This window comes from Gossypium hirsutum, chromosome A05 (genome assembly GCF_007990345.1).
Source record: "Gossypium hirsutum isolate 1008001.06 chromosome A05, Gossypium_hirsutum_v2.1, whole genome shotgun sequence".
NCBI classification, from domain to species: Eukaryota; Viridiplantae; Streptophyta; class Magnoliopsida; order Malvales; family Malvaceae; genus Gossypium; species Gossypium hirsutum.
This window is the reverse complement of record NC_053428.1, coordinates 31,208,232-31,221,909: the sequence shown is the minus strand read 5'-3', so window position 1 is coordinate 31,221,909 and position 13,678 is coordinate 31,208,232. Positions and strand designations below refer to the sequence as shown.

General features: G+C 32.9%; 1 protein-coding gene across 4 annotated transcripts; it reads right to left on the bottom strand.

Moving 5' to 3' along the window:
* Positions 1-2,933: 2,933 nt before the first annotated feature.
* LOC107957516 (carboxypeptidase SOL1) lies at positions 2,934-13,434 on the bottom strand. 4 transcript variants are annotated; one of them, XM_016893040.2, is made up of 16 exons: positions 13,133-13,385; positions 13,007-13,036; positions 12,826-12,901; positions 12,645-12,740; positions 12,419-12,449; positions 12,236-12,292; positions 11,265-11,360; positions 10,404-10,526; positions 9,282-9,386; positions 7,621-7,667; positions 6,871-6,996; positions 6,611-6,713; positions 4,976-5,038; positions 4,707-4,790; positions 3,842-3,905; positions 2,934-3,306 (listed from the first exon to the last, which is right to left on the bottom strand). In XM_016893040.2, exons 1-16 carry the CDS (start codon positions 13,224-13,226, stop codon positions 2,999-3,001), a joined length of 1,503 nt encoding a protein of 500 aa, XP_016748529.1. In that variant the 5' UTR covers positions 13,227-13,385; the 3' UTR covers positions 2,934-2,998. The 4 variants fall into 4 exon arrangements, with proteins under 4 accessions (XP_016748529.1, XP_016748530.1, XP_016748532.1 ...); XM_016893041.2 differs by lacking the exon at positions 13,007-13,036 and having other exon boundaries at positions 13,133-13,434; XM_016893043.2 differs by lacking the exon at positions 9,282-9,386 and having other exon boundaries at positions 13,133-13,386.
* Positions 13,435-13,678: the final 244 nt, after the last annotated feature.

Below are 13,678 nucleotides of genomic sequence, written 5' to 3'. Positions count from 1 at the left end.
ATGTGGTTCTTTTTTAGGAACAAGAAATTGATAAGATGGAGAATATGAATCCACAAAATAGTGATGATTTGTTTAAAATGAATCTGATTCCTCTAGCTTCTTCATGAAATCCTATTTAGGATGATATGAAAAAAGTTAACATTTATGACTAACAAGGTATAGTTGATTTTAATACTCCTATAGATGAGGTTGAAAATGATCAACACCAAGCACTTATAGCTCCACGGTTAGTTTCACGTTGGAGTTAATTAGAGATCGATGATTTTCGTAAGGTATTCTTCTGATGGGTATGTTCTTTTAACCGACGAGGAAGATCCAGAGTGTTATAAAGAGGCTACGGAGAGTGAATGCAAAGATCAGTTGGTTGAAGTGATGAAGGATAAACTCCAATCCTTGCATGACAATTATATCTTTGAGTTGGTGAAATTGCCAAGGGAAAAAGAGTTTTGAAAAATCAGTAAGTTTATAGGTTGAAGTAAGAAGACAATTGAATTCCACGATACAAAACTAGATTGGTCATTAAGGGTTATAGTAAAAAATAGGGATTGACTTTGAAATATTTTCTCCACATATAAAGATGTTCTTTATCAAAACTATATTGAGTTTGGCAACTTATTATAGCTTAGAGGTTGAACAGATGGATATGAAAACTGCTTTCTTTCATGGAGATGTGGAAGAAGAGCTTTACATGTAGTAACTAAAGGGTTTTGTTCTACAAGGCAAAGAGGAATCTATGCAAATTGAGGAAGAGCTTGTATGGTTTAAAGCAAGCTCCGAGATAATGGTACAAAATGTTTGAGTTTGTTATAGGGGAGCGTGGCTACAAGAAGACGATGACTTCTGACTATTGTGTTTTAGTTCAGAGATTCTTTACTGATGATTTCGTTATTTTATTGTTCTATATTGATGATATGCTTATTGTTGGTCATAATGCTTCTAGAATTGTCATGCTGAAACAAGAATTGAGTAAATCCTTTGAGACGAAGGATTTAAGGCTAGCAAAATAAATTTTTAGCATTAGATTAACATGTGATAGAAAGGCTAAGAAGTTATGGTTATCACAAGAGAGGTACATTAAGAAAGTACTTTAAAGGTTTAATATGGATAGATAGAACAAAGATGGTCAGTACTCTCTTTACCATATAGTTCAAGTTGAGTGTCAAACAAAGTCCTTCCACATAGAAAAAGAAGAAAAACATGTGAAAAGTTCCTTACTCTTCAGCCGTGGGTGGTTTGATGTATGCACGAGACCAGACTTGGCCTATGCAGTTGCTACAGTTAGTCGGTTTATTTCTAATTCAGGGAGAGAGTATTGAAATGCAGTGAAGTGAATTATAAGATATTTCCAAGGCACCTTCAATTTTAAACTTTGTTTTGACAATGAGAAACTCATTCTAGTTGGTTACACAAATTTATGTGATCAGAGATATTGACTCGAGAAAATCTACTTCGGGTTACTTGATCACTTTTGCAGAAGGAGCAAAGGCTTGGCAATCTAGATTGCAAAAATGTGTTGCTTTATCCACTATTGAGTCTAAGTTTATTGCAACTACCGAGATGTGCAAAAAGTTTCTTTGGATAAAGAAATTTGTGTAAGAACTCGACTTTGCTCAAGAGAGATATGTCTTGTTTTGTGGTAGTCAATGTGCTATTTGGTAAGAATTCAACTTTTCGTTTTTGGTCTAAAACATATTGATGTAAGGTATTAATGCATGCGGTAAATTCTCAAGCCAAATTTGTTAGAACTTGAAAAAAATTCACACTAATAATACTGGTGCAGATATGTTGACTAAAATCTTACTAAAAAGAAAGTTTAAAGCTTATTACTCAATCGTTTGTATGGCAAACATCCCCTCGTAAAGGGAAGGGGATATTTGTTGGACGTAGACCACATAGGTCCCACTATGTGTATGTGTATATATGTTTTAGGGGCAACAGAATAACGCTTTAGTTTATTTTTATATGTGGGTGTAACAAGTTGGAGAGAGTATTGTTTTCCAAGTGTAATTTTAATCAACTCTTTAAGCTAGGGTTATCTGATGTCCATTTAAATCGATTAGTAGACTCAAGGATCTCAGTTGTCTCATACCCTTTGTTGAGTTATATTCTTTTGCACTAACCTTGTGTTGTAATTTTGTAACAAGAGTTTTTGAGCTTTTGGTGGACTCTCCCGTGATTTTTGCCCTGGATATTCCATATAAAAATTTGTACGTCTCAATTCATGATTTTTGTTTGCAATGCTATAAATGGCTTGAATTGATTGTTGATATATTGTGTTATTAAATTTATCATATTAATTTATTATAAGTGAAAAACACCAATTGTGCTTCTGAGATGTTTTACTGGGTTCAATTTTGGCCCAACAGTTTACTGACCCGAACTAAGGGTAGATATTGAATTGACTACTTAAGCCACGTTCTTATTCCGAGGATAATACTTCCCACTGTCATTTTGTCTATTTTTTAAATTTTCATATCCAAATAGAAGGAAGTGGACTTTAGTAATTGAAAGTAAATGGACAGACATAATAATGAATAGGGCATACTTGGCAAGTATGTTGACACTTCATGATTCTCCAAAGACGCTCCAGATATATGAACATTTTGGGGGAAGAAATGAACATACTCATGCCGAACATATCCATGCTTGACACTTACACTAGTTTGAGTAATATAGCTTGGCTAGACACATTATCACATTGCTTAACAACACAACACAACACAACACAACTCAAAAGTAACTGCTAAAAACCATACAGAACAAAAATGAAACTACAATAATCTTCAACAATACATTTCCTTTTGTCGGAAAAAAAGGGGAACACATTGATTACCATTATCCGTACAAATTATGTGCGGGTAGAAAATTGCAATATAAATAATTTAAGGAATGGTTGATAGTAAACTCAAACAAGTAATATACTAGTTGCACAATCAAGCAAAAAGATATTCTATTTAATTTATCGATCATAATGCAAGAGTACAAGTTTTAAGTGAGGTCATACTGTCAATACTGACCTTTTAGGTGGCGATCGCTGTTTTAAAAGGTTGGATTTTATTCGCCGTGTCAGCAAAAAGCATAGAAACGCTAGGACAACAATCAAGACCAAATAAACTTCAAAGTGAGTTCCCCAGAAATACCCTATTGAAAGGAGCCGGCTTTTTCTGCCACAATCACAAATACTACGAAGTAAAGTTCCATCAGAAGAGACTTCTGGATCAAGAATAAAGTCTACATTTGTGGCTTCTTCTTTTTCCAACCAAATATGTGTGGCCTTTGATTTATACCCAGGCACAGTAGCCATAACTGCAAGCATATTCATCAGTTTAAAACATACAGGTAGTTATTTGCTCAATTGAATGGGATATTTACAAAAAGGCCTGCCATCAAACCAATATCCCAGAAAAACGGCAAGGACTTATTGCTCAACAATCAGTAAAAGATGCATAAAACATTCGCAATATATATTTAACCTATATTGCTTTAACTCTTCGTTTTTCTTTTAAGTACCTATGATTGGCACTCATGTCCAACACTTACCAGGACATGAGTAAAGGGATATGATCCTTTGAAGACCCTCCAAGTACAAGAGAATCGTCGGAAAAATTTAACATACCCATGTCCAACACATTCAAGTCCAAGTAACATAGTATTCAACCAGCTCCAAAAACCAAATGCAAGCCTTATTTAAACCCTCTTCAGCAGCACCTTGCTATTCTCATGATTTAACCAACTACTCATTTTTCTTTTCTAATCATGCGTATGCGATCATTAGAAATTTCTTGCATTACTAACAATCACTGAAAAGAACCCTGCACACTGAGACTAAAAAATTTCATACCTTCATATCTCTCTCCTGGAACGAGTAACCGATGATAATCTGCTAATGTCCCGCTAGTTTTAACCTGTCATGATCAGGGGCACCAAGATACAAGTTATTAAAAGAACGCTACAACTCAAGACCACCAGATTATTTAATCATGTCAAGATTTTATAAAAGCAGCGAGAATGAGTATTTTGTTTACGATGATCAAAGGAGAAAATAAAAACAAATATAAGCACAAGCAGCATGGATACTTCTATTACAAGTATCTCAGAAAAGAATAAAATCCAGGCATATCAAAAGCAATTGATGTTTCATATAGAAAGAGCAAAGAAAAAGCAATTGCTGTTTGGTAAAAAGGAGCTCCCTAACCAGAAGGGTGATAGAAGCTTAAGATGTGAAGCATGGATATGGAAGTAAGAAAATATCAAAACACATTTTCACTTTTCCTAAGATGATTGCTGCAAAGTATTAGGTGGTCTACTAAGCAAAACAGGTCCACAAATAAAGGAAAACAGAACTATGATTAATATCTTCAAGGTAAATCCAAGTTCTTTATGCACAAAATTCTTCAGAAATTACATCCTAAACCGGGAAAAAGTGAACTTCACAAATTCCAAAAATGCTCTATGTTCTCATATAACAGGTCGAATGTGAGCAGATTAAAATTTTCCATTCTAGGGAGAAATGATGAATTCTCAGTGATCATAGTATATACGAAATTCAAAGTGACTTCAACAAGACAGTTAATTGCTCTCCTTTAGTGCCAGTGAATAAACTGATACATTCCAAATCAGAATCCTTACACTATGATTTCTGTGACAATAATATGGTTAATAAGGAGATGTCTGTGTATTATGACAGGATATATATATGAACAAACCGTGTAATTTATTCCCTTGATTGTGATCAACCCAGGCAATGGCCTTCCACTGTCTGAAGAAAAGACCCTTCCATGAACTCCTGTCTAAAAATATACAAGTGGCATAGATCAATGATTCGTTTGTTGAATATTTAAGATTGTTATCCACAATGCCTCCAATAAGATAGATTTTTGAAAAATATTCTTTTACACAAAAAAGATGCAGAAAGAAAATGAAATCTATTTCAATTTTCAATACCGGACATTTTTAAAGCCAAACTGCAGAGTACCTTAACAAGGCTTGCAACAAGATTTAGCATGCTCATTTTGTTGTACTCCCAAATGGTAGGAAGCTGCACATTACAATTAGAAAAGAAGATGAAAAAAGGCAACAAGAAGTAGTAAAAACAAGAATGAACACTATCTAAATTAACTTTCCAAACAGGCTGATATCAAAATAAGTTAACGGAATGCTGCCAAGAGCCAAGAACTATATACTTGAGAAGATACAAAACCAACAAGGTTCATATATTAAGAGTGAGAAAATAAAAATGGAAAAATGATCATGCATATCCAAGAAAAGTTACTTAAAGCATCTGCAGAATAAGGCAACGATTTCAAGTAAAAAAAAAAAAAAAGAACAGGGCAACAATAACTACTATAAGTGTTCCACTTCTATTTCATAGTTATTGTATTAGCATTTATTCTTGCTAATTAGTTTTTTGCCAATTACGAGAGAGCTGAAAAGAGGGACATTGACAAGACACTACAAAGACCAAAACACCTAATTTAATTCCATAGAGGCAGAGATAATTTGGCGATATAATTTCTGATATTCTTCAGTATCAGCATAAAAGGGATTTGATATTTGACAACATCGTGATAAATAAAAGAACCAATAAGGCGCCAATTGAAAAGAATAAAGTAGAAGGCCACCATAATAAATTTCCTACAATTAAAACAATCTTATGAAAAATGAAGCAGTTTTAAAACTTTCTTTACCGCATCCAAAAAGCATGCTCCACAAAATAGCATCAAAACACCTTCAAAAAGTATTTAATTGCTTGGTTTTAAGAAAACCATGGGAAGAAACATTAAAGATTCTACATCTCAATGCCTAGGGTTCAAATTAAGAACAATCACTCCAAACAGCTTTGAAAAACACCACTATTACCTGAAATTTGAATTTTAAGAAAAACCAAAAAATAGACATAGATATTGTATGAAAAGACTAAGGCAAAGGGAATTCAGAAAAGGACAAAAGAGACATTGGCATAAAAGATATAAGAAATAACAAAAATGTTGAAGAAAGTGATGAGGTCCTTTTTATCTAAAGCAACACATCTGCATACAATTTCTGAGCTAGAGCAAGTTTAAAATAACTAAATTTTAGGATTTAGCAGGATCTTGAGGGGAAAAAAAGAATTCATTACAAGATAAGCATAAAGAAGGGGCACTCTCCTGTGATGTGACCGAGTTAAGAAGCAAAGAACGCTAGGTGAAAAGTATGACTCCCTATCTTTCTATCACTGAACTTTTATAATAAAAAAATAAGAAAACTAGAAAAGGCCTCCACCTTTTCAGAAGGTCAGTGCACTAAAGAATACAAATCAAGCTAACCATAATGAATGCTAAAGTGATTCCACTCCCGTTCAATTGGGTTTTCTCTTCTTTTTTTTTTCTTTTATTTGGGGGGGGGGGTTAGATTTAAATTAAACATCATTCCTTAAAAATCAGTTCTATAAAGTACACGTTAGAAAGTAAGGTTTATGAGTTACTTCAACAATCACATCAACAATGATTTCCTCCAAAAGAAGAAAAAACCAGAACTGGTATAGAATATAATTATACAGTGAAGCTTGATGCAAGCCCTAATCCAAGGTCATTTGTTATCAATTAAAAGATGGCTCAGACATTATTCTAACCTCCTTGGCATTAGGCCATTTGTTATCACTAATCTCCAAGGTCAACTCAAAACAACCGCCATATATGTAGTTCCAATCTTGCATGCCACCATATACAGGGTACCTGCATTAAGTTGAATCACTGGCTTACATAACAGGAGAAGTTATGAAAAGTGGACTAATATTACAGACTATAGAAAGCAAAACATAGATGAACAAAAGTTGCATGGTTTGTAAGGTAATCAATTTCTCTGATCATAATCAGCAAACAAATTGCTTACCAGGCTGCTCCATTGGTAATGCCTCCTTCAAATTCTTTGCTCAAAGACATGTTATAGTGAGATTTGCTATATATGCTTGCCAAGAATCGGAATGTTCCATCATCAGGACATGCATAATAGTTCTTCCTGATTTAATACATATAAATATCAGAAACTATGTCCAGCATTGCATTTGAAAGATTCAGTTTGCTTTAATATAACAAAAGGAATTGATTTTATGTTGTTCCTAAGGTGCAGAGATGTAGAAGAGTCACATTACTAACAGTAACATTATGACAAATGAAACTCATTATGAATTAAACAAAAGATATGGGGATCCAAAAGGCTACAACCATTCATTATTGCAGAAATGATCATGGTGAAGTCAACCAGGAAGTTATTAGAGATTGTATTACAATTTAAATAACTAACATATATGCTGACATTGGCAAAGAAAAAGAATTGAAGTGAAACAAGGCTCGTAAACCATGTCATGGAAATATGCAATCTATAATCATTTAACTGATGAAACATCCATTTATGAACATCTAATAACCAAATCAAGGAAATTAAATTGCTTGCTTAAAAAGGAATTAGACAAATATAACTTAAACATGAATTAAGCTGAAGCCTAAAATGCCTAGATATAACACCTGATAGTCTAGCATGCCTAAAAAAAATATTTAAATAACAGGCAGGAGCTACAAGGGGCTTGAATAATTTTGTAGGTGCAGCTCTGCAATTTTAAAGCTGATAATGAAGAAGGATCACCTTTTATCCAGAGAGGCGTCCCATGGATAGTTAGCAACAAGTGCACCCTGTAAAAAATGAATTGTTAATAGGCTCCTCCCCTTAAGTTTCTTGTATACCAAACAAGATCAGATTCATAGCCTCATTCCATCAATATCAGATATTTTGAAGTAATGAGACAGAACTACCATGTACATCATTAGAAGGTATAAACTTTTACTAGATCTGAATGCCAGCAATCTAAAATTGATAACAAAACTTTAGAATTAAATCCTCACTCTCACTAGGGCTCTGTTTGGTTGATACTTTTCTATTCTATTTTTGCAAGAAGACAATACAGTAAAAAGAAAAAAAAATGAATAGGAAACAGCAAATAGAAAAAGCATTAATAAATCAGAGCCTAAATCAAAGATTAAAGTATAAGAATAGGCATATATTTACCAAACAATAAAACATAGATGGGCCACAGCATGTACATGAAGGGGCATCAGGCTTTAGTTTTAGCTAAAATTTTCCTACCAGTTTAGCTAAAATTTTCATACTGCCCTAACTTTGGGCACCTCACACAGAATTCTACCGTTGGATAAATACTCTAGTAAATTTATGTTACTCTGACTCGAGTTTGAGTGTTGGATATTGGTATGCGTCCGACATAGGTCTGTTCAATTTTTTCTTATTTTTTTCATGTTTTTGGAGGGTAATATCCCCATACCCATGTCTGAAATGTGTCGGACAAGGATGTTGGATAAGGGTACTTCAAGAAAAATGAAGACTAACATTACCTGCGGAACGGAGTCTTTGCTCTTTATGCATTGACTTCCAAGTAGTAGTTAATTTCTCTCACAAAGCAACTCACATATATATATATATATTTGGGTGCTAGACAAGAGAATGTCAAGAAAATGAAGAGTCGGATCAATAAAGAGGTACATTGCATGCAACACTAATGTGATCTACAGAATGGAGTCTTGACTCTTTACGCATTTACTTCCAACTAGTTTAGCATTGCTTTTGAAAAGTTTGCTTTTTGATTTAAGTAGTCAGCAATGCTATCAAAAAGTGCTTTTGAAAAGATAAAATGTCTATTTAGACATGATGTTATAAAGTTAAAATAAGTTTCTGAAAGCCAGGCTAGAGAATGAGCGGAAATAGATAATTTAGCTCAAACATGATTTTCCAAAAGCCAGAAGCTAGAAATTTTAGCTTTTTGAGTTGACTTAAAAACCTAGTTTTAAAAGCATGTTTAGCTTGAAAAACTTTCTGCTTAGCATTGCTTATGGCTTCAAAAGCTGGTTTGGCTAGAAAAGTGCTTTTGAGAAACAATGCTAAACACACCCTTAAGTTATCTTTCAAAGCAACTCATACATACACATACATATATGTATGAGTTTACAAGATAGAGTTGGGTGACAGAAGCATCTTTGCATATTTCAAAAAGGGGAATAAAAGTGATGCCAAGAAAGATAAATGATGAAGGGAAGCTTCTCTTATCATTTGTAATTAAATCTTCTATGCCTATCATGTTTATCTTCAAATATAGTCATTTACAACGTTTTGCCAAGACATTGAAACAATCTAAAAACTGGCAGGGAAAAAGTAACAGCTATTGTCAATATCCAATAACAATAGCACTCCCTGAGTTTAATAAATACACAACAAGAGAAGTGAGAACAAAATATTACCCCATGCAAACTTGCAGATGCTGTAAAACGCATTTCTCTCAACCAACTCATAATTGCTTTTGTTTCAGGTTGTCGTGCATCCTCATTATTATTCCAAGGGAAGAACTGGCAGATTTTAATAGTCATGATCATTTAATATGGAGAATGGGAGTAAATCCAATAAAACCTAGGAATGAAGAGCAACTGAAGGCAATATACAATGATTATCAAACTAAAAGAATGCACATATGAACAACGGGATCCAATCAAATTTTGACCTTAAAATGAATTCTTAGTTGGGATCATTTTCGATGAGTTGGATGAATAGAAATACAGAACATATCCCTTTCTAATGTTATAAACCAAACAAAATATATGCTAGCAATAATACCACCACTCACAACTTTATTACCATGAAAAAGAAAAATTAAACACTGACCCTAAGAATTAGGATCTCAAATCAACCTTGGATTTCAAGTTTCTAACTCTGCCCAATCAATCCAATGATACCAAAATGTGCTTTCACATTTTAGATTCTTTCATGACAAAAAACCAAACAAATAATCATAGGAATGTGGACAATGCTGCCAATGCTATCTTTAATGAGAAAATGCAATCTGAATTTTTTATTAAATTCTACATGTTAGAAGATTATCTACGAATATGAAAGCACAAGGGTTTCCATAATTAAAAAAAACTGATATAACTATATCATATATTAAGGTCATAAGGAGCAACATAGAAATTTGTATTGTATTGTTAAAAGGAACTTTTACATTTCATTTATTATTATGTCAAGTTGAATAGAAAATGGGAGGTACTGAATGGAGTTTCAACAATCTTATTTACCATTGCATAGCTTTCCTAATTTAGTCTGCATACCACCTTCCTGCAAGACGTTATGGAACTATGATAAATCCTACAAATTATCAATCCTGATTTGGGAAGAGCATAATCCTTAACACCAAAGATTTAATTAGGATTTTTTTAACTTGAACTTGTTGATGAAGTTGAAGAAAACCAAAATACACCTTTCAACATTAGATATATACCAGTCTTAGAAGATCCATTTGTTTGTGATCTATAAGGTTCAACTTGAAATCAAATGCCTCAAACTTAAAATCAATATTGCAATAGAGTTACCTGATCTGGAAAATCTCGATTTAGATCAACTTTATTTGCATTACCACGTCTCCTAAAAGAAAATCCATCAGGATTCATTGATGGAAGTATGTGAAGGTGAACCTTGTCAACAATCAAGTCAACCTGTACCATCAACAAATACTATAGATTAGGCAATTTTATAAAATAATGTGACAAGGGTCATAAAATTACAGCAGCTGTGAAAAATGAATGTTATGTACATGCTTAACCAGACAAATATAAACAGAAAGCATACCTAATTGATAGAAATCATCAAATAGTATTATCAAAGTAATATTTGTAAATTGGGAAGGCCATAATAAAGAAGGCCAACATTTTATGGAATGAGTGAATGACGAATCAACTGTCTTTTTGACTGAGAAAAAGCAATCATTATAAATAGTGGGCTGGGCCTTATGGATCACTCACACGACTGCATATGTGTTTCTTTATGTATAAAGTGTGTATAGACATACCTGCAACCTTTCTATTGATTAAATATGTCAAAGACATCAGAATATATTACCCAATGCAAATACAAAATGTCTTATAGTTATTCAGATGTATGAATCAATTCTCAAGCAAACCACTTCTTCCAATGACCATGGAGTGAGGGGGGTGTCTCTAAAATGTCTCAGAAACAACTAGAAAATAAAATAAAATAAAGTATCTTAAAATAGCATTAAGCCTCAACAAATAACCCACGAATGAAGTATGATGATAAGTAAAAAAACCACAGTGCTTAAACCCAGGAATTATTACGGAGAAAACACTGAAAAAGGCACATAAATATTATTCACAACATCATGCAAGAAAAAAGAAGAAATACACTTACATGCAGTAAAAGGAATAGAAAAATACCAATGGGTCCCTCTTATAGTTGTCACATATCCAATTCGCAAGAAGCAAAAGAAGCTCACGACCAACAGGTTCATCACCATGCACATTACCAATGAACTGCAATTTCAAACAAATGAGGTGAGTTGACCCATGGAAAACATAATAATAGTTCCTTTAATAGCAGTTAATAAACTACATTTTGAACAAAAAATGAGTCATGATGATGAAATAGAAAGGAAAACAAACTCTAAGTCTCCAACCACCATTTGAGAAAATATGAAGAACGTAATATGCTGCTAGGGTGGAAAAGAATTGTCACAGAAATTCGCATTCTCCATAATTGTCACAAAAATAGGTGTAATACTTGATAAAAAAACAGGGTACATTTTAATAAAAATGAACAATAGAAAGCTGTTGAAGAGAGAAAAATACAATTTATCAGAGAATGTGAAATGTGAAAAGAAAGGTCTAAAATTTGGTGCACATTTTTTAAACCTTTACTATTGAAACTTTCTTCAAACATAATTCAATTTCAAATTAGATTCCAGAATTGCTATACCCAATACTTTTTCCTCCTTGAACACATATAAGATAACATGGTCCTTGAGAAGATTTACTGTAATTGTGTAACACTCTATTGATGCTAGTACTTTGTTTTCTAACTTCAGGTACTATACTACCAGGTTAACTATAAATCCTTTATCCTATAACTGCAAGATGTATATATATATTTGTTTCCCCTGATAAAAGCTTCTAATATTTCAACATCTCAAATTTCATTTTCCTCCATTTTTATTTTATTAGTTTCTTCAATTCAATTCCTAAGTCCTTAGCCATGTTAAAAGGGAAGGTTTTGTAAAACAATCATCATTTGATTTAAATATTCACAAAAACCCAATGAACTTCAAAATAGGAAACCAAATTAGCAATCACTAATTAAAACAGTGCATAACCATGCAGGTGCATAGGTAATAGAGCACTAAATCATTTACCTTGAATGCAGGTTCAGGCTCTTCCTGGCCTGGTTTGTCAGAAATCTCTATCACCCACTACACAAAAAGAATCACCAAACACTTACAAACACAAATGGTTCACAATAGTGTAACAAAATCATTAGGAAATAATTGCGAACATGTATGTACAGAAAAAGAAGCAAGTTGAAACAAAACTATTACCAGTGGAAAACCACGCACACTTTCTCCAATACTGATCCCAAAATCAAAAATGCCCTCAAAGAGAGTAATAAAGAACCAATCAGTATATAACCTCCATGGAACACTAAACAGCTCCATTCATTCCACAAAACTATCCATTCCTTTAATGAGAAAATTCCTACTTAAATCCATCATAAAAATGGGAAAATATTATAGGCAAGAAAAGCAAAAAAACAGAAATAATCACCTGTATATTCTAGAAATGTGACTACATCTTCGCCCAAATTCCTTCACCGCCCTTTCTAGTTCCGAGTTAGTCATGTAGCCACGAGCAATATCAGTTCTGTAATAACAACACCTCAAATTACTCACAAAACACAAAAAGTTATTCAAACTTCAATTATTATTGAAAAAGAAAAAAAAAACACCTCGGGTGGTGAGACTGGTTTTCCTCGATCAAATGCCTTCCAGAACCGGCATAACTCTCATTTTCAAACCCTAAATCTATATAAAAAATTGGGTTAGGAAAAAATCAATCGTTTGTAAATTAAACACAGAAAGAAAATCCCGGTCAAACCATGTAAAAATTCAAAAGATCATGGGGCTTACTTTTTTTCCTTAACAACGTAAATTTATTTACTTGTATATGCAACATAGATCAAAAAGAAAAGAACATTAGGAACCATAATTCTCAACTACTAAGCTGTAAAGAGAAGCAAAGAGAGAGAAGAGGACCTGCAGCTGAAGATAAAGAAGTGCTGCGATAGCCGCCTCTGGCGATTACATTGCGAACAAAGAATGAGAAAAGGATACAAAATTTGAGATTCATTTTTCCTTCTCTTTTTTCTCTTTATTCGGAATAATATTAACAAATAATGCGATGCGACATTAAGCTGAGCTTCAGCTTAGTTTTCGATCGCTTCCTTAACGATCTTCAGAGAGAGACAAAAGACCGATGAACGCAAGTTAATGATTAATGGATTTGGATCATTGATTTGAGAGCTAAACCCATTTATTTTGTAATAACTTAAATGCATAATATCAGATTTAGCCCCGATGTTTACATTTTCATCAATTTGACTTTTATCTTTTAACTAAATTTTAACATAATATTTGGTGTACTGTTAGTAAATTTTTAAACAAAGTAGGAGTTAACAAGTGTCTTATAATTATATAGTAAAATATTTAAAATAAATATTTAAAAAATAAATAGAAATATAATAATTTTTTAAGGTTAATTATGAAATAAAAAATATACTATCAATATATCAAATATTAACC

Coding starts and splice junctions, on each gene's coding strand:
- LOC107957516 (XM_016893040.2), bottom strand. CDS start 13,226: ATGAATCTCAAATTTTGTATCCTTTTCTCATTCTTTGTTCGCAATGTA. Junction 10,527..11,264: donor ACTATAAGAGGGACCCATTG/GTATTTTTCTAT, acceptor TTGATGGTACAG/GTTGACTTGATTGTTGACAA. Junction 6,714..6,870: donor ATTACCAATGGAGCAGCCTG/GTAAGCAATTTG, acceptor AACTTAATGCAG/GTACCCTGTATATGGTGGCA.